We start from the raw sequence: 22,371 nt of genomic DNA, 5'->3' as shown, positions 1-22,371 counted from the left end.
GTTGCTGAAGTGTGGTTGTCGAAAGTTTCTCAAAGGGGAAATGAGCAAAGTGTTTAAATAGTTTGGGGTGGTATCTTAAGAGTCCAGCAGAGCACGGGACAGGGAACCTCAAAAAGAGGAAAAATAAGTTCCTGCCCCAAGACTGGTGTGTCAGAGGGCATCTCCCACATGCAGAGAGGACCTGTTTGAAAATGACCTCGTTTGCGGCATCAGCTAAAATTTGAGGCAGGCAGTGTCAGCGTCTTTCTGATGACGGATAAAACGAGTGTCTGCTTGCCAAAATGGAAGCGGTCTGCTCTGCGTGCGAGGAGAAAGAGACCGCAAGCCATGGCAGGGCGAGGGGAAGGCGACGAGAAGAACATCTTGGGAAGCGTTAACGGCCGCGACATGGCGGCCAGCGCGCCCAAGGCGCTGTGGTGGCCGAGGCGTGAGGCGCTTCAGGCCTGAGCCTCGACCGGAGAAGCTGGGCCTTGATCGCCGTGAACCTGTGGCGGGAAAAGGGCCTGTTGAAGGGAAAAGGCCCTGTTGAAGAAGTTCTAATTAGGGTCGCGAGGATTAATTAAAGAATTCGGGGGGGGGGGGAGAATTAACGGCGCTCCCCGAGCCCCGCCTACGGCATCGGCCCGTGAGGGGAGCGAGAGAGCGCGCACCGGTTGGCGCCTCGCGGCCGCCGCGCGCCGGGCCCCGCCCCGCCCCTCGGGCCGTTGGCGGCACCGCCCCCGCGCGCGGCGGCCGTTGGGGGCGGAGCGGTTGGGGCGGGGCGGAGCGGGGCGGGAGCGGAGGCGCCGCCGCCGCCGCTGGAGCGGAGCCCGGGGGCGGGCGGAAGGGAGGGGGAGCGGCGGCGGCGGCGGGAGGAGGAGGAGGAGGAGGAGGAGGAGGAGGAGGGAAGAGGCAGTAGCAGCAGCAGCAGCAGCAGCATGGCGGCCGGGCGCGAGCGGCTGAGCGCGCCGCCGCCTCCTCCGCCTCCTCCCGCCGCCGCCGCTGCTGCTGCTCCTGAGCCGGAGCCCGCGGGCCCGCTGCCCAAATAGCCGCCCTGCCCGGTCCTGCCCCGCCCGGAGAGCGCCCGGCCATGGAGCTCGCCAAGCCGGCCTTCCCCGCGCTGCCGCAGGCCAAAGAGGACTCTGAGGTGAGCGGCGGAGGGGGGAGAGCTATCAGGGGCCCCGCCGCCCCGGCCCCGCCTGAGGAGAGCCGCCCGCCGCGGGGGGGGGGGGGGGGGGGGGGCAGCTGCCGCGCCGGCCTCGTGGGCGCCCGGCCCGGCGTGGTGGCGCGGATGGTCCCGGCCTCCCCCCAGCCTTCCCCCCAACCCCCGCCCGGGGCTGTGGGGGCCTGTGTCCCCCCCCCGCCGGTACGCCCCGCTCCGCCTGGCCGCGGGGTCCCCCGCTGAGATCCCAGCGCAGGCCTCGCTGGCCGCCCCCGCCGGTCCCCACCGAGGCGCAGGTCCGCCTTCTAACACCCCCCCCCCCCCTTCCCCGTACCGGCGACACCCCCGCCCGCAGGTCCGGCCCCCCTCCGGGGACCACCGACCACATCCTCCGGTCCTGCCCGTTGTCCTTTGCTCCCTGCCGTCTCCATTGCCCTCACAGAACCCCTTCCCTCCTGCGCCTCTCCTTGCGGGTGCCTCCGGCCTTTCCCCGCCTGCCTGCTTTCGGGGCTGTGAGCGAGCCCTGCCTGCTGAAGAGAGGGTGCCTGCTTTCACAGAAGCCCCCCCCCACGCTGAAGAGAGGGTGCCTGCTTTCACAGAAGCCCCCCCCCACGCTGAAGAGAGGGTGCCTGCTTTCACAGAAGCCCCCCCCCCCGCTGAAGAGAGGGTGCCTGCTTTCACAGAAGCCCCCCCCCCCACGCTGAAGTGAGGGTGCCTGCTTTCACAGAAGCCCCCCCCCCACGCTGAAGAGAGGGTGCCTGCTTTCACAGAAGCCCCCCCCCCCACGCTGAAGTGAGGGTTCCTGCTTTCACAGAAGCCCCCCCCCACGCTGAAGTGAGGGTGCCTGCTTTCACAGAAGCCCCCCCCCCCACGCTGAAGTGAGGGTGCCTGCTTTCACAGAAGCCCCCCCCCACGCTGAAGTGAGGGTGCCTGCTTTCACAGAAGCCCCCCCCCCACGCTGAAGTGAGGGTGCCTGCTTTCACAGAAGCCCCCCCCCCACGCTGAAGTGAGGGTGCCTGCTTTCACAGAAGCCCCCCCCCACGCTGAAGTGAGGGTGCCTGCTTTCACAGAAGCCCCCCCCCCCCCCCCCCCCGGTTCATCTTGGCTGCCTTGGCTTTTGCCCTCTGACAGCGGCCCCCACTCAGCTTGCTGTTGCTGGTGTCCCCTCTTCTGTGCTTCAGCGTGTCATGGCCTGTCTGTTAGCTGCCCTTTTGCTTTCCGCTGCGCGTTCCCTCTCCCTTTGTATGGTCACCAGTCCTGTCCTCCATCTGCTGCTGGCTGCCTGCTTGCCCCTTTTTGTACGTGCAGAAAGGTAAGGAGCTGCTAGCAGTGAGTACCTGCGTGTCCCCTTGCAAACAGTTGGTGTCTACTAACTCTTAGATACTCCAGAAACAATTTGGCGCTCTGGTGAGTCTGTTGGGGAGGCATTTTTACGGTGTTGAAGAGCCAAGACTTCTCTGCAGACTAAGACAGGTGGCAATATTTGCTAAGACTAAACTGCACCCCGCGTGGTGTTAGAGGAGTCGGGTCAGTGTGGTGTCCGATTTCTGAACTTGGCTTAGCTTCTCAGTTCTGACCCTGGATACTGGTGGTGTGTTTTCATATGTCACAAACAGCCTTAAGTGTCCCGCTTTGATAGCATCAGATACTTCATGCAAAACGTCACAGTCTTCATGCGGGAAGTTGATAGTATCTGAGCTCTGCAGAGGTCTATAGATTGTTGCATAATTCATAAACATCAGCCTTTATTTCTGTATTAATGGAGTTGTTGAATACTGTTGTTGTGGTAAGTTACCTGAAAGATGGAAGTTACTATGTACTTTTATTTTTTGGTTTTGTTGTCAAGATTTAAACACCCTCTTCACTTCAGAGCTGTGGAGGTGTTTACAAGTCATCTTGGTTGTTTTCAGAAAGTTGTAATCAGTTTGTATCTGAACACAAATTATATACCACCCTGTGAGGTTTATAGTTTGTTTGTTTTTAAATATCTTTTCTTTCTCAAGAAACCAATCATATTATCTACAGTTACTTGTGCAAATGGTTAGCTGGATTAGCCTGGATGGCTTTTTGAACCTGTTTATAACTAGAATGGCTAAAAAGGAGTGTGCGGTTAAAATAGTTTTAAAAACAGAGGTTACTGCCAGTCTGACAGCTCTTAGCTGATGAAAGCTGAAACTTTAATAGTGTCCTTCAGAGTGGATTTTATTTTTTGCTTTTTTCGTGCTCTATCTCTCAATAGTATAATGTATAGAATGTTACAACTCCACATGCTGCAAGACCATAGTGGAGAATTTCAAGGACTATTTTTAAAAACCCTAAGTTAATTTTTTTTCAACAGCTTACATTACACTATAGTTGGAGTATTTGGGGAAAACAGAAAAGTTAAAGCCAGTAGAGAATGTCAAAGTTCTTGTGGAGCTAACTTCTTCAGCAAAGCCTGAGAGACCCTAGCCTTGAGCCTTCAGCCCCATCTTTAAGATGCTTTGGAAAAGCAAACTAAGGAAACTAAAATCATTCTGCCCACAAAATGTAGTTATTGTTGAAAAGCTGAAGATCATCTCTTGTGTATTGCAGTGAGGAGGTTCTTTAATGAGGAGTACTCTCCAATTTTATTTCAGGAAGTTGGTTATGTATGGTTTAATGCTGTCTTGGTAGATTTGATTTCAAGATATTGGGCGGCGGCAGGGGAGGGGAAGGAGAGAGAACTTGGGGAATCCCTGGTTTACTTGCTCCAGAGTAAGTGCAACTTTGTGGTCACTTTAAGGCAATCTAACTGCCACCCCCCGAGCTCCCTTCTCCTGTCTGACACTAGTAACCATGTGACAGCTTAAATATAATAATAATTTTTAAAAAAGCCAAATTGGTGAGCTGAACTGGTTGACTGCACAGCTTCACACTCCCTAGTGCTGGCACGTGGAAAAGTCAGAGAGCGGGCAAGGCTATCTGAGGGGATGACGGCAGCCTGTGGTTGGATTGACTTAGGCAGACTGCAGGAATGTACTCTAGATAAATAGGTCAGTTTTCTGGCCTCTAGATTGTTTGCAGTGTCCCTAATCCATACATAGTATTACAAATTGCTGGATTTTTAAACTACTTGGCTATTGGTACTCTTTGGAGCTTGCGAAATGCCATGTTAAGAAATGCCAGTGATGTTTACCTGCCAGAGAGAGTTGCGCCTTCTTTGCACTCCTTATCTGATACCATCTCAGCAACTGACGGACCAGAAGTTCGTTCTTCTGAGTACCCTTAGTGACATGTGTCACTTTTTTTTTTTCCTGCAGTTTGTGTGTACTTAAAGTTCGTTCAGGTGGTGAAACCATGTTTGTTATAGGTCAAACACAGACAGGTATTTGCCAGCGTCTGCCGTGCTTCGGTACAACTGTGTGTCAGTGCTGGCTTGCAGTGCTTCCTCTAGTCCACTCTTACGTGCTGGCTGCAGTCTGGGTGAATTGTCCAGTTCTGCAAGATGAGCTAATGAAGTCTGGGATAAACCAGCTTCCGTCTTTCACTGGTGAGTCTATGGCAGCTAAAAGCTGAACTCCTTTTTACAGGTCCTTATGCCATCTGAGTGTTTTCTACTTTTAATTTTTGGATATTCAACATGTAACTTGCTCTTCTTGCAAAGCTTTTCTGGTATATTTCATGAATGTCTGTAAACTCTACGTGTTCTTTTATAGATTAGTGATAGTGAATATGTCAAAGTCTTATGAATAATAGTGGTTGTACATGGCATGAAAATAATTTCTAAGCTTAGATTTATATGTCTTTTTCTAAAATTGGCACTACTTTCAAGATGAGGTCTCAAACTTTCTTAAATTTGAGAAGTGCTGGGTTTGGTTTCTTTTCCCCAGTCTAAATGTGTATGGCTAAAGTCCTGTTAAAAGAGGGTTGGGTTAACAACAGTTAGTGCATGCTGGCATGTTAGTACTGAGACATCGTAGCACTTTTGGAAAGATGGCAAGTAAGGACTGGAATAATTCAAGGAATTTAATGGAAATTATTTTCCCATTAAATTTTAAACAAACAAAAAAGAATAGTGCTAGGATGTATGTAATGGGGACGCAGCAATCATTACATTTCTTTGTTAAAACATTAGCATATTTGCTTGCAAGCAGGCTGAGTAAACTACTATTCGTGATGTATTTAGAATTTTTTTAGGACTCTCCATGGTTTTTGTAATGGAATTATCAGCTTATTGACTAAGCAGTCATATTTGCCTCTTTATTATGCGTAAAAACTGAGGTCTCTTTAGCACATGTTTTTTTGAAGAAATTTACATTTCTTAACAGCTATATTTAGTCTGAAATGCTAATGTATTTTTACTGCTTTTTTTTAAAACTATGCAGTAGTGCAGTCCATCTAAAGGTGGAACAAATTTCTTAAACTTCTTTACTTTTACTTCTGAAAGGAAACACAAATAACCCCCTGAAACATAGTGAGTCTTCTCTTCTGCAGAGTCTTTAAAATAAGTAGGAAGCCGGTATTATAACATTTATTTTACCTGCCCACAGAATAGAGCAAAAGAAATTTAAAAAAAATGCTATGTTATGCTGGGAAATGTAAATCAGGTGACAGATTTTGATCATAACTCTGTGGGATACTATCAGACTACTTTGCATATATCAAAAGAAGTGCACTGTGGCAGCTGAAGTTGAGCAGTCTTGTCAGTCGTGATTAACTTATGCCTTGCATCCGTGGGAAGCCTGTTGAAGTGCATAGGCATCCACACAGACGTGAAGGTGGCTCACAACTGGAGCAGTCTGGAGAACAGGGGGCTTGAAGCATGGGCTTTTTAATCTAAATGAGGATTGTAGAGACCTGTACATTCCTTGGCTGTCTCAATATAGCCCAACTCACTAGGCTGTAGTTAATAAAACAAAGGCCATGAAAAAGGACATACTTGCACCATTATAAACAATTCTAATAATCTGAATACAATTTTTCCTTTACCATTAAAACTTGTTCATTACTGCTCATTCTACAGATTCTTTTTACAAAGTGAATCGCTCATTCTACAGATTCTTTGTAAAAAGCGAATCAACGCGACCTTTTATTGTAGTGGGTAGCAATGCCGTGGGGTGAACGCAGGAGAAACACTACTAGAAAAAATTCAGATGAGTCTCAGCTTCTGTGCAAGTCTCTTTAAAAAGAAAACAATACAAAAAGTGTGGCAGTCCGGCCACTTGGCTGTGTGCTTCATATAAGCTGAAGAATTCTGTCTTCACCGCTTTATCGTGCTTTAATAAAAGCCAGTGCTGATGGTCCTGTGTGCTAATTGGTAGTTAAGCTAGTAGAGGTATCTTTTGGACCAGTGTTACAGAATGGGACAAATAAGAAGCATTTGTTTCTCTTCTATATTATGTTTCTACTTTCCATTTAGTTGCCTTAGTCTACCTTTTTATCCTTTTCCATGGCTTGTGTTTCTCTTTGCTAAAATAACCTTTATTTTCCTGTTGTACACTTCTTCCTTCCTCTGTGTGCTCTGTCATTCCCGCCTGCTATTGTTTTTCCTCTCCACCTTCCTGCTTTTGTATTCCTTTGTATTTTCAAAAGCAAAAATGTCTGTATAATGAGGACTTGCCGTTGTCCAAGTACTCTTTACAAATACGCAGAAAACGCTGTTAAGCACTGCTTCCCAGCCCATGTTGACCATTGTTGAGACTGACTGAAGTGGGATCTGTGACTGACGGGGGACTTGCCATTACAGCAAAGCCCATCTAATAGCTGGCTTTGCTAAAAAGTGGCTTTACCCGTCCTGCCAACCATCCGGTGTTGTCACCGTTTTTGTCCCAGAGCTTATCTGACCTGTGGTGACCTGGAGCAGGGAGCTTACTTGGTAGACAACCGGCTTTGCTAAAAAAGCTGTTAGTTTGGGGCCATTATAGTTTCCTGAGCGTGGTGACTGTAGGATTAAACAACTGCGCAAGGGTGGGAATGTAGCCTCACCCTTTAACTAGCCGCTGCTTTGCATTAGCAGTACTGTCAAAGCATTCCTTAACCTTGTTAGTATAGCTCTGTTCTTGTTAGTGGCATGCCCACATCTTGAGTGAACGAAAAGACTGGGTTTAATTTTTATATTTTATATACTTGCACTAGAACTCCCCCCCCCCCCCCAAAAAATATATATATTTAACCCTGAAGTGGTCAGGCAGTTGGACTAAATGATCATTGTAGATCCCTTCCAACTGAAATAATTCTATTCTAGATACATATTAAAAAAATACATATATTAAAAAAAAAATAAAGTGATTCTAACTGGAATAACTGTCCATGAACATGAAGCATAACTGAAACTGAAGACACAGCCTTTCATTGCATTCTTTGTTGTAGCTAATTTTGAGGCCCTTAAAGTAGCATGCTTCACAGTGATAGACATGACAGGTTGCAGTAATATTAAAATATTTTTCTTGAATATTTTTTCAGTACTTCATTTAATTTGTCTGTTTTCTTATTAAAAGATGGCAAATGAGTATGCTTTATTACTACTTCAGTATTGCATGATTTCTTTTGACAATTGTTGTTCCGTTTTGCAAAGGCCATTGGTGTAACTAGCTTTATTTTTGTGCAGGTCTTTAATGATGATGTCCCCTCTCCCCCCCCTTTTGTTGGACTGTATCAGCTGGGAGGTTTTTTCCAAGATATTGTCTAAAATACTTTCAAAACCCAAGTTGTGATCTCATTTCATTGTGTAAATTAGACTTAAAACTGCCTCAGAATGAAGCATAAAGCTTTTGTGTCAAGGTAATCATTAAGGGATCACAACCCATCCACAATCCAAGCTGTAGCCTGCTAAGGGGGGGTCATAGTGTTGGCAGTTAATATAATCACGCCCTCTGACTGTTCTGATATAACACTGTTTAGCTGTATTTTTAATTTCCTATACAGAGCAGTACAAAGTTATATCCAAGAGATCAGCTGGCCAGAGCAGATGAAGGAATTGAAGCAGGTCAGCAGAATGTGTGGCTGTCATTGCTGTAACAGTTGTCTTCAGCTTTGATTTCACAACTTGTGGAAGAATGTTGGAGGAGAGACTTTTGAGTGTTATAGCTTATATGAATATTCCACTAGACAGAGAAACAAATTTAGGCAAGAGGATTCTGACAGACCCTAGATTTTTAGGGGTACGCAAGGAACAATCAATCATGCAGCAGTCTTGCTGTGATGAATTGCAGTGGGAAGAGAAAGCTGTACAGAGAGGTAAGTGCTGCTATTAATCAACAACAAATGAGCTGTCTGAGTGTTGGAAAAGGGTCAGAAACCTGGAGTGGTCAGGAAGGTTTTACTGGGAGTTGCATGCAGCTTTTCAAAAGGACTTGAGTAATGGTCTTGAAAGCAGGGAAAGTCATGGCAGATGGTGGCTGATGCCCAGCGATGCTGAGCAGGTAAGGGGCAGCAGCTAAAATCTAGAAAAGATACTTCTTGTTGTTGGATTCTCCTTCTTTAAACTACTGATCTGATTTATTTTACTGGTGGTTTTTTGCAGCACCTTTGATAGCTTCTTCCTTCATCTAGGACAGTCTGTGGTTTGCAGGCTCTACTAATTATAAGGCAGCAGGAGTTTAACCATAGTAATGAAAGTGCAGTACTGCGGATTGCCTTTCAGCCAAAGATGAGCTTTGGCAAACACAGACTAGGATATACCTTTTATATGTGAAAATTAGGTGGGTCTTCAGACTTAAACTGTCGGATAGGGACCAGTTAAGTGATGTCATGTATATCCATTTCACTACATTCCTTCTGGTGAAGCATATGCAGATAGCATAAGGTACGTTGTGGTGCTGTGTTTAAAAACCACGGTCTGCTTTTGTGCAGATCTTGAGCATAGACAAGTCTCAATGTCAGGGCTGTTAAACTATTTAAAACAATTCATAATATGAATTTTATATTAAATCCTAGCCAAGGTCACTCTTTCAGGAAAAAGTCCACATGTACGTACATTTGCACATGTCAATGTAAGGTGTCAGGTTTTTTTGCTATTAAACTGTTCTAAGGAAGAACAGGTATAGCTATGGCAAAATATTGACAAAATAACCGTAACTGTTGGCAGCATTATTCTTGATGTAGTTTGGATATTAGTTACTAAGAAGCTCTTTGTAGTGTAGACAAGTCTCACCTATTCGTTCATGTCTTCAATTTATTTCAGTCAGAGATTGGCTGTAGATGGGGAAGGGAGGGCTTCAAAATGTACTTTATTCCCTTTTCTTTTGCTAGTCGCTCCATTCTGGGTCAGCAGTTGAAGTGCTTTAGATAGTCCCTGGCATTTCATTTGTGCAAATGCAAAACACAGCAGGTATGCACAGTGAACACCCTCAGCAAAACAGCTGAGGTATCTTTTAAACTTGTCTGTCAGTGAATCACAGTCTAGTCTTATGAGTATTGAAGATCATGTCTTCCAGTGAGTTGTCACTTATTCTGTAGAACCTACCAAATACTTAGCAGCAAGGAGTGCTGTTATTCTATCCAGCTCTGGCATCACCGGTTGTTTTCTTAGCAAAATTCTTGTATTTGGTCTGATAAGAAGAGAAACTTTCAGTAGTTGTTTGTCTGCTGGGTGCTTCAGACAGTGTGGAAAACATGGCTGATGAATGAATTCCTTAAAATGAGACCCCTGCTTGGGTTCAGTCTATATTAATAGATTTTTTTTTTTTACATAATTTTTGGTAACATTTAAATAATCTTGCATTGTTAGTTTTAAAAGCCTTGAAGGGCTGTCACGAAATCACTGGAATCACTCTTTCAGTAGTTTGTGTGCTTTTTATAAAGAAAACCTTTAATCTGAGACATAGTCTTTCAGGTATTTATTTTGCAGACTAAATCCCATTGGAAACTGTACCTTTCTGGCTTCTTGAAGAACACTGAAGACTAATGTCTGAAGCCAATACTGACATTTTTCTCTTGTTCAGAACATCTGTGGCATCTGTTGTCTTTTGGGTTTTGGTTTCCTTTGGATTGTATATTGCTAAATTCTTGCCTACTTATTTTGCACAGCTAACAGCTGTTGGGACTAACACGATTTCCTGTTTCTAATGCATTTGAAAGGAATATTTGTAATGTATTGTTAAGTACTCTTGACGAAAGTAGTGATGAATTTGTGTTTTCATTATGCTCTAGATGAAGACTTTTAAATTCTCCAAGTATATAGATAGAGTAATAAACCCACTTAAGCACTTGTATACTCCTGGAGTGTAGCTTAAGCTTTTCAGAGTTTATTTCTCATAATATTGTTTTTATGCTTGGACAAAACTGGGGTTTTCTTGCTTTTTGGTGAATGAAGTATGCTTTCATACATGCAGTTAGACAACAGGATTTTGCTAAAACACTCTTAGGTCAACCTTCAAAGGATACAGTTCTGCAAATATCATCCTTTTGTCACAGGATTTCTACTTTCTACTACCAGGAGCTTTTATTATTACAGCTGAAACATACGGAAGTAACTTAGCTTACCTCTCTGTCTTTAGCAAAGATTGTTTCAGTGTATTTTATTTTCCTGTTTGTACTACCATTTTAGGTAGTATTCAAAGAATTGTTTTGAGTGGCTTAGTGTTTGTTTGCTTTCTCAGAAATGCTGTCCCAGATTCAAGTGGTTTCTAGAATAACTTTACTGATACTAAAATCCCTTCTAATTCCACTAACAAGAGCTAGCAAAACCTCACTAAGTAACTGTGTGTGTGTCTGGGGGAACCACTGTATTTTTCTCATGTGCCTTAGTAAAAAGGGGGGTTAATGTGAAATTGATGCTACCGGTACAGCTGCAGGTGCTAAGGTGGACAGGAAGGCAGTTTAAGGTCCTGGATCTTTCTTGGTGTAATCCTCAGCTCGCTTCAGAGGCTGAATATTTAGAGTTTAACTTTCTCATAGTTTTGAGGAGATTGGAACATCAACAAGAACGACATATGGCAAAGTTTTTTCTTAGCTGCCGGTGTGTGTGGAGCAACCAATAAAGCTATGTAAATAAATGTATGCAGTCTATTTTATTTGATATGTTTGACTATTTCCTTTTTTTTTCTCCAGCTGGGTAACTGTGATCTCAGATATAACTCCTTCATGTGTGAGGGTCAAAGAATGAGTAAGAGCCTGTTAATAGAGGACAGTGGGAGTTGCAAAGAAGGAAAGACAGGAATAGAGTCTGAGCATTTTTCTATTCAGCTTTGGCAGTTCTGTAAAATGGAGCAAAGGATGAAAATATTGATCCTGGCATTTGCTCTGGGCAGTTCTGATAGACTGAGTTGGATGATAGCAAACAGCTGGTAAGGGGTGGTTTCCAAGAGGTGAACCTTCACAAACTTGAGGGTCTGAGATTCTGTGGAAGGGTGTGATGTGCTAGCTGTAAATTAACCGACAAGTAGTGTCATGTCCTTGTGGCTGAACACAAGCATATGTGTTTACTGTGCAAGGATCCCTCCCAGTGTAACTGTCTAGGATGGAGAAAAGTGGAGATTCACTGTAGTGGCTTGCTGTGTTCATGGGGAACATAAATTTCTACAATTGTTAAAGCTAAATCCTGAATATTCAAAATAAAGTTAGTTGAAATATATTAGGTGAGGCAGTGTGGATTTTTAGGAGTTACCTGCTATACTTGTTATCTCCTAACTGTTTTTTCAGTGGCTGTAGGAATGTACCAGTCAAAGGAATTTTTTTTCTTCTGTGGCTAGTACAGAATGTTCTAAAGCTGTTTTCTTTTTTCTCCCTGCTCCCCCCCGGCTCTAGAGGGAAGTTTCTAAGCAGAAAGCTGAGGTGTGGATGTACACCACTAGCTATTCTACACAGGCTTCGTCACTGCTGTAGGGTAGTTGAGGTTTCTTCACATTAGCTTTCAAAATAGTGTTCCTTGCACTTGAGTGTTACTGGTATCCATGTGGAGAGTTAGCAGTAAGCATAAGCAATGTGCCTGTTGCATAGCAGGTAGCTTGTACAATCTGCAGAAAATAGATTTTGATTCCTTTACATAAGATCTCTGTCTGAATTTGTTTTTCCCTTTATGTGCCTATATAATTATTTTTTGTTTTATTTTAAGGATTGGACCTATCCCATGAGGAGAGAGATGCAGGTATGACACACTTTCAATTACCATTTGAGTCAAAACCCGTGGTGCGTTCAATAAGAAAAAGAAAGTGCCCTACAAAAGAGCTGGCATCAAAATTAGTGTTTAGGGGTAAAGTGTCAGGCAGCACCATGGGAGAGATGTGTGAGGATTGCCAGGTTAGAGTGCAGGTGTGCTTGGATCTCTGTTGTGCAAGTACTAAAATAAAAAAATGAATTTTGTCCTTTTCTTCAGAAACCCCAAAATACTGTATTTTTGTCTTCATGAATATTTTTAGGAGGTGGTTGTTAACAATGTATTGGAGCTTTGCTTTTTAACTTAAATTTGGTCTGAAGTAAGAGTTCTCAAGTAGGATGGACAATTAAAATTTTCCTACCATGGTGTCAGCCAAATCTTTGTACAAGATAAGATCTACAGATCTACACATCTTTATTGGTGGGGAGATAAATGGTTAAAAATTGATATTTTCCTACTACTAGGACAAAGCTAGAAGACTTACCATGCGTGTATCTTTTTCCATGAGAGTGATTTGGAATTAATTACAAGACACCATTATGTACAAAGTTAGAGTTCCCTTCATTTGATCTGGGGCTGGGTAAGATGCAGTAATCAAACTGGAACTTAGTCCAAATAAAGGACTTGATTCCTGTTCCAAAACAAGATCTCCTGCACAAAGATCATGTTTCTTTTATTTTGCCAAACTGATTTTTTTTTTCCCTTGTCCTGTTATAAATGACACTTGATAACACATCTCTCACTAATATGTAAATTACTTGTTTCCATGGGCATAGTCTGAGTTAAGTGCAATGTATTATTTAAAATAATTTTGAGTTGGTATTAAATGTCTGTTCTTCTGCCTCCTAGGAAATTTTACCTGGGTTATTTTTAGGCCCATATTCTTCAGCTATGAAAAGCAAGGTATGATTTTTCAGAATAGTGTCTCATAAGGAAACTTTGCTGTGGTGATTTGTTTTGTTACTGTGGTGATATGTTCAAATGTTATCTATATAGGTGTAAATTTGGTTGCAATCCTGAACTGGAACATGAAAGATGCTATAGTAGTAGTAATAGGTCGTGCATTTCTGGGATGGTCTTTTTAGCCTGCAGGATTATCTGACTGGGGCCAGTGTCAATGCCTCCCCTTTCCAGCGTGAATCTGAACTACTGCTTTGGGCACACGGTGGGGCAGTTCACACTTACAAGACTGTGTTTTCCGTAACAGTCTTGTGAGCTAAAAGGTTACTTCAGGAGAAAAATGAAAAAAGAGCCCCGATTAAATTTTTTCATGTGGCTTGAAGTTCTGCATGTGTTTGTGTACACACACATGCATGCTCCCTCGATTCAGCTAGTCAGCTTTACCTAGTCCTTACACACCAGAGAAAAGTGCAAGTTTGAAGTGACTTGCATGCTAATTGCAGTGAGCATTCATGTGTGAGCTTTCTGTATTAAAATTGAGTCTTAGAGTTAAGCTTGAATATAATTTTTCTTAGAAAAAGACAAATCGTTTGAGACTCGCACATTACTGGTCAGGCAATCTATTTCCTTTGCTAAAGTGTTGCAACACAAATCAGAACTGGGAACTCACACATATGCAGTAAAATAAGGTAAATTGGATGTACAATGAAGTCAAACACTGCTAAGACAAAGCTTGTATCTGCAAACTTACCTCATAGTTTAAATGATCTTACTTTCAATGGTCTGATTCCAGCAAGAATCCAATGCTAGCTGAAAATTACGACATCATGTAGGGACTTGCAATTTCAGGCAAAGTGAAAGGTGGGCAGAGACAAACAAGTTCATTAAATGTTGCCTTTACTGCCTGTTCTTTTTATCATTGCTAGGAATGCTTTTTCTTGCAGCTCCTAATGGTTGTGTTTTGTCTTTTTGAAAGACAAAATTTTTCACACTGTGCTTTGAATATTAGAAAACTAGCTCCGATTTTTCCTTGAGGACATGATATAGTCCTATTGTGTATTTAAGTATAGTTTTTCTTTTTATTACTGTGTAATAGATGAATTCCATAATTAAAAAAAAATGTGTTTTTCTTTTTCCACAGCTACCTATACTTCAGAAACATGGAATAACCCATGTAATATGCATACGGCAAAACATTGAAGCAAATTTTATTAAACCAAACTTCCAACAGTTATTTAGGTGAGAAATGATCATAACATGCAGACCTGCAAACAGTGAAAGGTCTTACTTTTAAACAACTTATTCTGTATTAATAAGATTTTTTGTTAGTGTTCTTTCCAAATATTTTCACGTTGTCAAAACTATTTGAAAAATGTGCGAAGGTGTAGAAAGACTTTTAAATCCAAACCATGTAGTTTATTCATCCTGATAAACTCTAGACATAGGCAAAGTCTGGAAATGAGAAATATCCATTAGTTTGCAGTAACTGTCTTCAGTTTTGAAGCTGTTAATTCGTCCTGCTAATAAAACATTTGAGGTAACTTAATCAGAATATGCGTACCTGTGAAAAAGTTGCATACAGCCTTAGAAGAGAACACTGGCCATGTTTACAAACTGATGGGGAACATGTGAGTATGTAGTATGCTGCTTTCAAACAAAGTTGAGTCACCTGTAGCTGGCACTTGTGAATTTCTTCCACTCCGAGAGGTGATTTTGTCAGGGGATGTTGGAAAAGGTTCCTCGCTTGCTTCCTTCTAAGGACAGCTCCAGAGGTTGCTTGATTGTAGAAGTTCTGGAGCTCAGACCAGAAAGTAAAGTCAGGAGGGTAGTGCTGGCTTCCTTCTGCAGGTTTGAGTATTGTAGTGGGGTTGAGTCAGCTGTTTGTGTTCCGGTGGCAGCAACTCAGTGTTACTGTGTACTCATAGCAACTGTTTTCATTGTAGGTATTTAGTCTTGGATATTGCAGATAATCCAGTTGAGAATATAATACGATTTTTCCCTATGGTAAGTATTTGTGTGTTAATGGGAATGGATTGGGAATGGAGTTGCCCAGTAAGGGTTTTCTGATCTAACAGATACCAGTTTCAAATTTGGGATACCCAGCCTGAGGCACCTGGAAGGGCTGTGAACTCTTAAGTGACCATATTATTACCACTTTTATTAAGTGTAATTAACTCCTTTTTGTAAGTATAGAAACTGAGGCAGAGTTGTAAGAGCTGTACCTTATTGTGGTCTCAAAAAAAAGAAAAAAAGGCTGGTCTCAAAACAAAGAAAGCAGGTCATGGGAGAGTGCTGGAGAACTTGGCCTGTAGGAAACCTTTTTTTTGAGCCCAAGAGTAATTACATCTCTTGTATCAAATACTAAAACAAAATCAACAGAAAATAGTAACTAATTGGTGTAACTAAGTTTTACAGCATCTTGAAACATGTTTACTGTAGAGGAATTAAAGTAACTTTAAGTTAAACAGTACCCATTACATACTGACCTTTGGAAATAGAATAAACCCTTAGTTTTGAGCTATGGTTTTGTATTTTTATTTTAGGTTAGTTTGCAACAGAGCAAGAGCATTTTGTTCCTCCCTACCCCCTCAAAAAAAAAACCAAACAAACCAAACCCAACAACGAAACCAAACACGAAACAGCTCTTCTGGCTTCCCTGTGTATGGCAGAGGTGGTCAAGTTTTTGCAGAACAAGGCAGGAAATCAGTTGATGGCTCCCAGCTTTGCAAAAGTATAAAGCCATTTGATCAAACAACATCCTTTGCAAATCTCGCAGTTACTGACATCTTAGTAGCTCAGTGTTGGTATGTTTTTAAAAGTCTAGTCTGAGTTTTTCCCACAATAAATTATTTAGATTTTGCTTTTCATATAATCAGCTGTTTCAACCTGGCAGTATTCCGCAGACCTCACTACATCATGTCTCGCCTTATAGATTGATTAGACCTGCTTCTATAATGGAAAAATCATTGGAGAACTTCTAGGAAGACATAGGTGTCTGTAGAGCAGCCCAGGCCACATTGCTGTTGATGCATGTGGGTTTTAATTTGTGGTTTTGGTGGTTTGTTTGGGTTTTTTCCCCCCAATCGTTAAGCAAAGATGTTTAGAAATTACTTGTTATTGTATTGGTGTAACATGTGACATAATAATTGTAAAAGGCACACATACTGGATTTTTATGCATTTTTGTTTCTGGCTTCACACTAGTTGTTCACTGACAATTTTATGGATAGTTAAAAGTACAAAAGAAATATGAATGTCCAGTTGAAGTGATGCCTAAGTCTGTATAAACAGAGTGCATTATTCTCACTGTATATAAAGACTGATAATAAAAATTCTACCAAATTTAAATGCAAGTAGCAGTAACTTCTAAAATAATCTGAAACTTTGAGTCTTGTAATTTTTTTTCTTTTTAGACTAAAGAATTTATTGATGGAAGTTTACAAAGTGGAGGTAAAATCATATTAACTTTCTTCCTTCATTTACTAATACATTGTTGTTAAAGGTTTAAAGCTAACTTAGTGGTATATATTAGAGGCTCCTAAGTATGAGGTTTTCTTAAATTTGGGTTTTTATTGCGCTTGACTTGAACTATATTATACAAGTTCAGAGCAAAGTGTTCTTTCCTTTTGCCTCTGACTGGAAGACAAACTTTTTTGTATATCTGGGGTTTTTTTTTCCCTTTAAACACAACTGTGTTCTGTGCATGAGTTGTTTTTGTCCCCTCTCTAATGTAGGGCCTTAAATTTGCATTGTGGTCCTGGAATGCAGATTCTGTTACTCAAAATCCTCAGAGGAGCAGGAATACATGCTTCTGTAACTCAGGGTAGTAATGGATGGAGTGTAGTTAGTAATTTAGAGTGAAGACAGACATGCCTATTATTCTTAGGATGTACCTTGCTACTGTGTAGTTCTCCATAACAAGGAAAAACTACATTTCAAAGCATTTTCTTCAGTCTGTACAAGTATGGTTGGTTGTTTTTGTTTTTCCTTCTCAGGAAAAGTTCTTGTCCATGGAAATGCAGGGATTTCTAGAAGGTAGGAAACTATCCATCCTCCTTATTAATTTTTTTTTTTAAAGAATGGAAATACATTTTACTAATTTTTTTTTTCTTTTCAGTGCTGCCTTAGTTATTGCATACATAATGGAAACATTTGGGGTGAAGTACAGGTGAGAACAGAGCATGGTCATGTAGTTAACCATTTGCCTGAAAAGGCTGAAGTGAGAGAGTACTGTAGTACAGATAAGAAGTCTGATATGTCTGTAGGTATTCATTTTTTAATTCAAGTGATGTAAGTGAATAATTTTGGAGGGAACGTAAACAGTTGTGTATTGATGCATAAGCCAGTTGTTATCTACTGAGATTGAGTGAAGACTTTACATGGGGCTGATTATTCCATTTCACTTCACTGCAGGTTTCTTTACATCCTTTATTTAAGAAGTAGGTACCTGCTGCTAATGGGAACAGGATACCAGCCTACATGGATTAATGCCTTGCTGTAAAACTACAGGAGAGGCCCCAAGAGGCTGTTCTAAGTAGTGTGTTGAAAACAGGCCAGCAAGCTGAAGACTGGAGGTGGGGGTGGGCAAATAGTATTTTACAACTACTGCTTCCTATTTTGCCCAAACAATTTTAGTTATACAAACCAGTTCTGAGGAGCATTTAGAGGTTGTATATTTCCTAAGAACTGATAATCAGAAGGAAGACTCCTGAAACCACAGAGACTTTCATCATAGTCTGTTTTCCACTGAAGTATTTTCTCTGTCCTTCTCTTTTTAAGGGATGCATTTACTTATGTTCAAGAAAGAAGATTCTGTATTAATCCTAATGCTGGATTTGTCCATCAACTTCAGGTGACTTCTTTTTTTCTAGTCATAACTCAAAAGCCATCTGATGAATCATCTTCCTGCAGAACAGCTGTTTCTACTTAGGCTTAACATTTACTGTAAAAGTATGCTTCAAGTAAATGTCAGAAGCTATAGTAGAGCTTGGGAGGAAGATGAGTGGGTACCCTAGTTCATTAGACTTAAGCTTTAGACAAAGCAAATCCAGGAATGGAGGAGAAATAAAAATCCTGTTTTGTGCAGTGATTAAGAGGCTCTGAAACAGCTTGACTGGTGGCTAAGGAAACTGCAAAGTGAATATTGTGATATGCATCAGTGATGCTTCCTGACACTTGCATTCAGTGGTGATAAAATTCACAAGTCTGAAACAATGAACAGCAGTATCATGAAGTTGCTTTATCGTATTCCAGGAGTTTATGGGGCGAATGGTGGGTAAACATCAGGACAGTATGTTAAAACAGGTTTGCAGTGTCTCTGCTATTACTTAAGTGGCTGGCAGCAAGATGATTGAATATATCCTGAGTTGTTTGGGGTTTATTTTTTGCTGTTTTGTGGGTTTTGTTTTGTTTTTGAAAGTAACTCCTGCAAGGAGTTGTGGTGTAGCACTGAAAGCGTGACAGGTCACTAGAATGCAACTTCAAGGCCGTGTATGGTTTTGTGCTTGTAACAAATCGCTGAAGCTACTGTATTCTAAGTTTGGTTTGTTTCTACTGTCTGAATTGCATTTTGAGAGCAGCAATGAGTTCTCTGAACATTCTCACAGAATTTTTTTAATGAAAGTTTACTTTCTTCCTTAAAGCCCTTTCTTGTCATCCTTTAAGTTTTCTTTTGTTCTTTCTTCCTGACAGTTTTTGTTGTTCATGTCAAAGCAGCAAAGAACTCTCCTCCTCTAAAATCTCTGCCTTACTATAAGATACTCTCTAGTCCATCCTAGTGAACTCTCTGAATTAGTCCTTCTCATCCTTACAAAGCATTATGCCAAATTAATAGCAATATGTATTACTATACTTTTTCAGGAATATGAAGCCATCTATCTAGCAAAATTAACCATCCAGATGATGTCACCACTGCAGCTGGAGAGATCCCTCTCAGTTCCACCCGGTACTACAGGTCAGAAGCCTTTCCTGTTGTGCGTGATGCCGCCTGTCTTACCTGGTGTTGTGCGGTGACTTTTGCATTCCCTAAGTAAACCTCCAGCAGCAGTGAGTCTCAGACTTTTGGGAAGGGGGTAGCTGCAGTTGGTGTGCAAGCTATGTTCAAACTTCAGTTTGCAGTAATTTAAATATTCTGTTCTCCTATGCTTGTATTGTTCTGTGCTGTTGTCTGCACTTCCATACCATACCGGGGAAGGGCCCTGCCTCTCCCTGTCCCTCCAAAGCCCCGAGTTCCTTAGGGGAATCAAGAGTGACAGGTTGAAAGCGGCCAATATTCATGACATAATTGCTGCCCTTAAAATTAAGGCAGTTGGTCTGAAAAGAAGTTTTGCTGTGCCTTTAAACAGATAACAGGGGGTTAGGGCATGTAAAAAATGTTACCTTAATCATATAGAGGTGGGCCAGTTGCAGCCCCTGCTAAAGGTCAGTGAAAATGGAGTTTGGGGGGAGATGTAAAGGGAACACAAAAAATGGTGGATTTTAGGAAATTTCTCTTTCATGTGGAGAAGTGTGAGGGAAAAGTGCTGTCAGCAACTGGCTGTCCAAAAGCTGAATGTCTTCAAAGGGTAGAGTTCCTGCAAGAAGACAATAACTGCCCTGTTGTCCTACTCACAGCTGTGTATTGTTAGAGCTGATCTCTTCAGATGTATCCTGCTTCCTCTTGCCTTTTGCAGGAAGTTTAAAGCGAATGCATGAAGAGGATGAAGAACTTGGAACCATGCAAGTGGCAGCAGCACAGAACAGATGATACCTGAGGACAAGCACTGTTTGTATTGTGAATTCCCGCCAAGAAAGGTGAAGAAAACTAGGGAAAAAGAATTAATAATGCAAAATGATAAACACGCACCTAGCTTCTTTTCAATTACATGTTGCTTTCAGATGTAAATCTGCCTCTGCAACACACTAAGCATCATTTTTAAGATGTTGGACTTCTTGAATGAATAGATGGCACTGATTGTTTTACTCCTTTTTTACACTTTACAGTTTTATTCTAAACCAAGATTTTTGGACTTGCAAAGAGGTATTATTGCAATAATGCACTTTTCATACTTGAAATTTCTTTATTTGTATGATATAAAGTTATTACTTTAAACAAAATGCAAGCTGGGGGGATTTGTTTATAAAGTTATTTGTGTAATTTATAACAAGAGAATTTAGTAAAGAAAAAGTTTGCTAAAACTCACCTTGTTCTTAGTATATATCATGGTCATGCTTGTAGAAATGTGCTTTATGAACTGCACTATGCACTACTACTGGCAGTTGAGCAACAGCAGTGTTCTAATCAGTATTTAACTCTTTACCTTGTTATAAAACCTCATTATATACTGAATTATTTTGAGACTGACGCTCCGAGACCAATTTAAGACAAAATACTGTTCTAAAAATCTCACCTTGTTTTATGCAAGTTAAACAGAGTACTGATTAATTACCTAATAAAATAGTCATGTGCTGAATTAATACAGAGGGCAGCTACCAATTTTACACACATCAAGACTGAATTCTTTTAGCTAGCATTAAAAAGCTGCTTGTTAAATTAGTTATAGGTTGATTTAAGTTGACCGAGCCAGTATGGTTCATCTGTCTACAAGAATAGTGCATCTTCAAACTGGTATTGAAGGAGTAGTTCCCTTCGTAAGACAATAGTTGCATCATTTGAGGTAAAAATTGGGTTGGTGTCTGAAAACTGAGGCCCAAAGCACTGGCCATAATAGCATCAAGACCTAAAGGATTCACCTTGGCTCTTCTAAAGCATTAGAGTCAATTAAGGCCACACACCTATCAGTGCTTTAAAGTTTTCAAACTGGGAATTGCCAAGGTGTGGTTCGTGCAGCTTTGACTCTTCTCCCTTCCCAGAAGCACTGTGATAACCACTGGCTGTGCAAGTGCAGTCTCAGTTCTGCATCTCTGCTTTATTTGCCAATCAGTCTGTTGCATAAAAGATACGAATTAAATGATGGCTCCTTTAGAGCACTGTGGTGACTGAGCAAATTACAAAGCTGTTAGAAGAACTTGTGCAGTTGGGAAATCTGAGCTTGTAATTAGACTATATTTTAACAGGGAACAGGTGGGCTCAAGAGAGTTGAATCAATATAAAAGACATTTGCGGATCTGAGCATCCAGCTATCTCCCTGTACTCTGATACGGCTGTGTGTGAACGGCCAATGTTGTCTGTTGGTCTCAGAATGAGCAACCTGTGCTGAGGGGGACCCTCTGAGGGCAGGTATCTTTGAGTTTGAAGGTATGAATCTAAACAGTGAAGCCATTTTGTACTGTGAGGATCTCTTCTGATGCTGCCTTTTGGTGGAGGATCGTCCAGCAGCTTGTTTACTTTGTAGGAGTTCTGCCTCACTTTGTGTACTCAAGGCAAGTTGACCATGCCTGTGACTTGCTGATCTTTGCTTAGTCACTGATCCTCTGCCTTGTCTTGCAGCTTCTGGGAAGGCTTGCTGAGGGGCAGTCCTGCCAAAGCAAGTCTGGGCTCTTGGCCTGTGTGAAGGCTTTTACAAGCAGTTAGCAGATTCTGGTTTGAAAACTATTGCCTGGGTTAAAGCATGCTGCTAGGACAGATGTTGGTGTCACCTGAGGAGGAAATCCTCCTGCAGTAAGTCAGGGCTTGTAGCTGAGCCAGGACACCTGGGTGAGGCTTTGTAGCCTAATAACCTCTTCTGGTGTGGAATAGGAAGGCCCTGGAGTGCTGTGTGTGGGGAGGGTTCACAGCTTCAGTGGAGCTGAACCTGTGTTCAGCAGAACTTTACTGCTGTCTGTCCTCTGCCACCTATGTTGGTGATGGAGCAGTGCAAATCCTTCAGAAAAAAAAATCTCTGAGAAATGTATGATGCTTTAGTTTGGAAATTTTCAGCTTGAAAAAAGGAAGTGTGACTGTTAGCTCCTTAAGAACTACAACTTGTCAGTGTTAAGCTGACTGGCTAAGCATGCAGTGCTGGTTTTGCAGTTGTAGGGTTTATTATGTGCTGTTAACTGACTCTGTAAAAGAATGCTTCTGGGGCTGTTGGGAAATACAATCTCAGATGTTTCACCACTTACCCCACGAGGCTACCACATGGCTGCAGTGGGGTTTGTGGATGTCTGTCTCTTTTTGCACAGCTCCCCAAATACTGCCAGCTGCAAGCTTCTGACAAAACACGCATGGGAACCAGAACTTCTGCATAAAACTGCTTTCTATTTCAGCTCCCTTGGGAAGGGGTAGAGATGAAACACAGATGGAAGAACACTCTTGATTCATCTAACTATCCCCTGCCAGAGGGACTTGTTCATGT

The 22,371-nt window shown here is 42.0% G+C and overlaps 1 protein-coding gene across 2 annotated transcripts; it reads left to right on the top strand.

Moving 5' to 3' along the window:
• The first annotated feature begins 853 nt into the window (after positions 1 to 853).
• Positions 854 to 20,947, top strand: STYX (serine/threonine/tyrosine interacting protein). Of its 2 annotated transcripts, none has more exons than XM_052783612.1 (11): positions 854 to 1,126; positions 12,156 to 12,188; positions 13,047 to 13,100; positions 14,239 to 14,336; positions 15,041 to 15,101; positions 16,510 to 16,546; positions 17,092 to 17,131; positions 17,214 to 17,264; positions 17,876 to 17,948; positions 18,956 to 19,049; positions 19,768 to 20,944. In XM_052783612.1, exons 1-11 carry the CDS (start codon positions 1,070 to 1,072, stop codon positions 19,839 to 19,841), a joined length of 672 nt encoding a protein of 223 aa, XP_052639572.1. In that variant the 5' UTR covers positions 854 to 1,069; the 3' UTR covers positions 19,842 to 20,944. The 2 variants fall into 2 exon arrangements, with proteins under 2 accessions (XP_052639572.1, XP_052639573.1); XM_052783613.1 differs by lacking the exon at positions 854 to 1,126 and adding an exon at positions 7,418 to 8,338 and having other exon boundaries at positions 19,768 to 20,947.
• Positions 20,948 to 22,371: the final 1,424 nt, after the last annotated feature.

The sequence above is a fragment of the Harpia harpyja genome, chromosome 3 (assembly GCF_026419915.1).
Source record: "Harpia harpyja isolate bHarHar1 chromosome 3, bHarHar1 primary haplotype, whole genome shotgun sequence".
Taxonomy (NCBI): domain Eukaryota; kingdom Metazoa; phylum Chordata; class Aves; order Accipitriformes; family Accipitridae; genus Harpia; species Harpia harpyja.
Note: the sequence above shows the minus strand (reverse complement) of the source record. Positions and strands in the feature narration are given on the sequence as shown.

Coding starts and splice junctions, on each gene's coding strand:
- STYX (XM_052783612.1), top strand. CDS start 1,070: ATGGAGCTCGCCAAGCCGGCCTTCCCCGCGCTGCCGCAGGCCAAAGAG. Junction 1,127..12,155: donor AGGCCAAAGAGGACTCTGAG/GTGAGCGGCGGA, acceptor TTTTATTTTAAG/GATTGGACCTATCCCATGAG. Junction 16,547..17,091: donor TGGAAGTTTACAAAGTGGAG/GTAAAATCATAT, acceptor TTTCCTTCTCAG/GAAAAGTTCTTGTCCATGGA.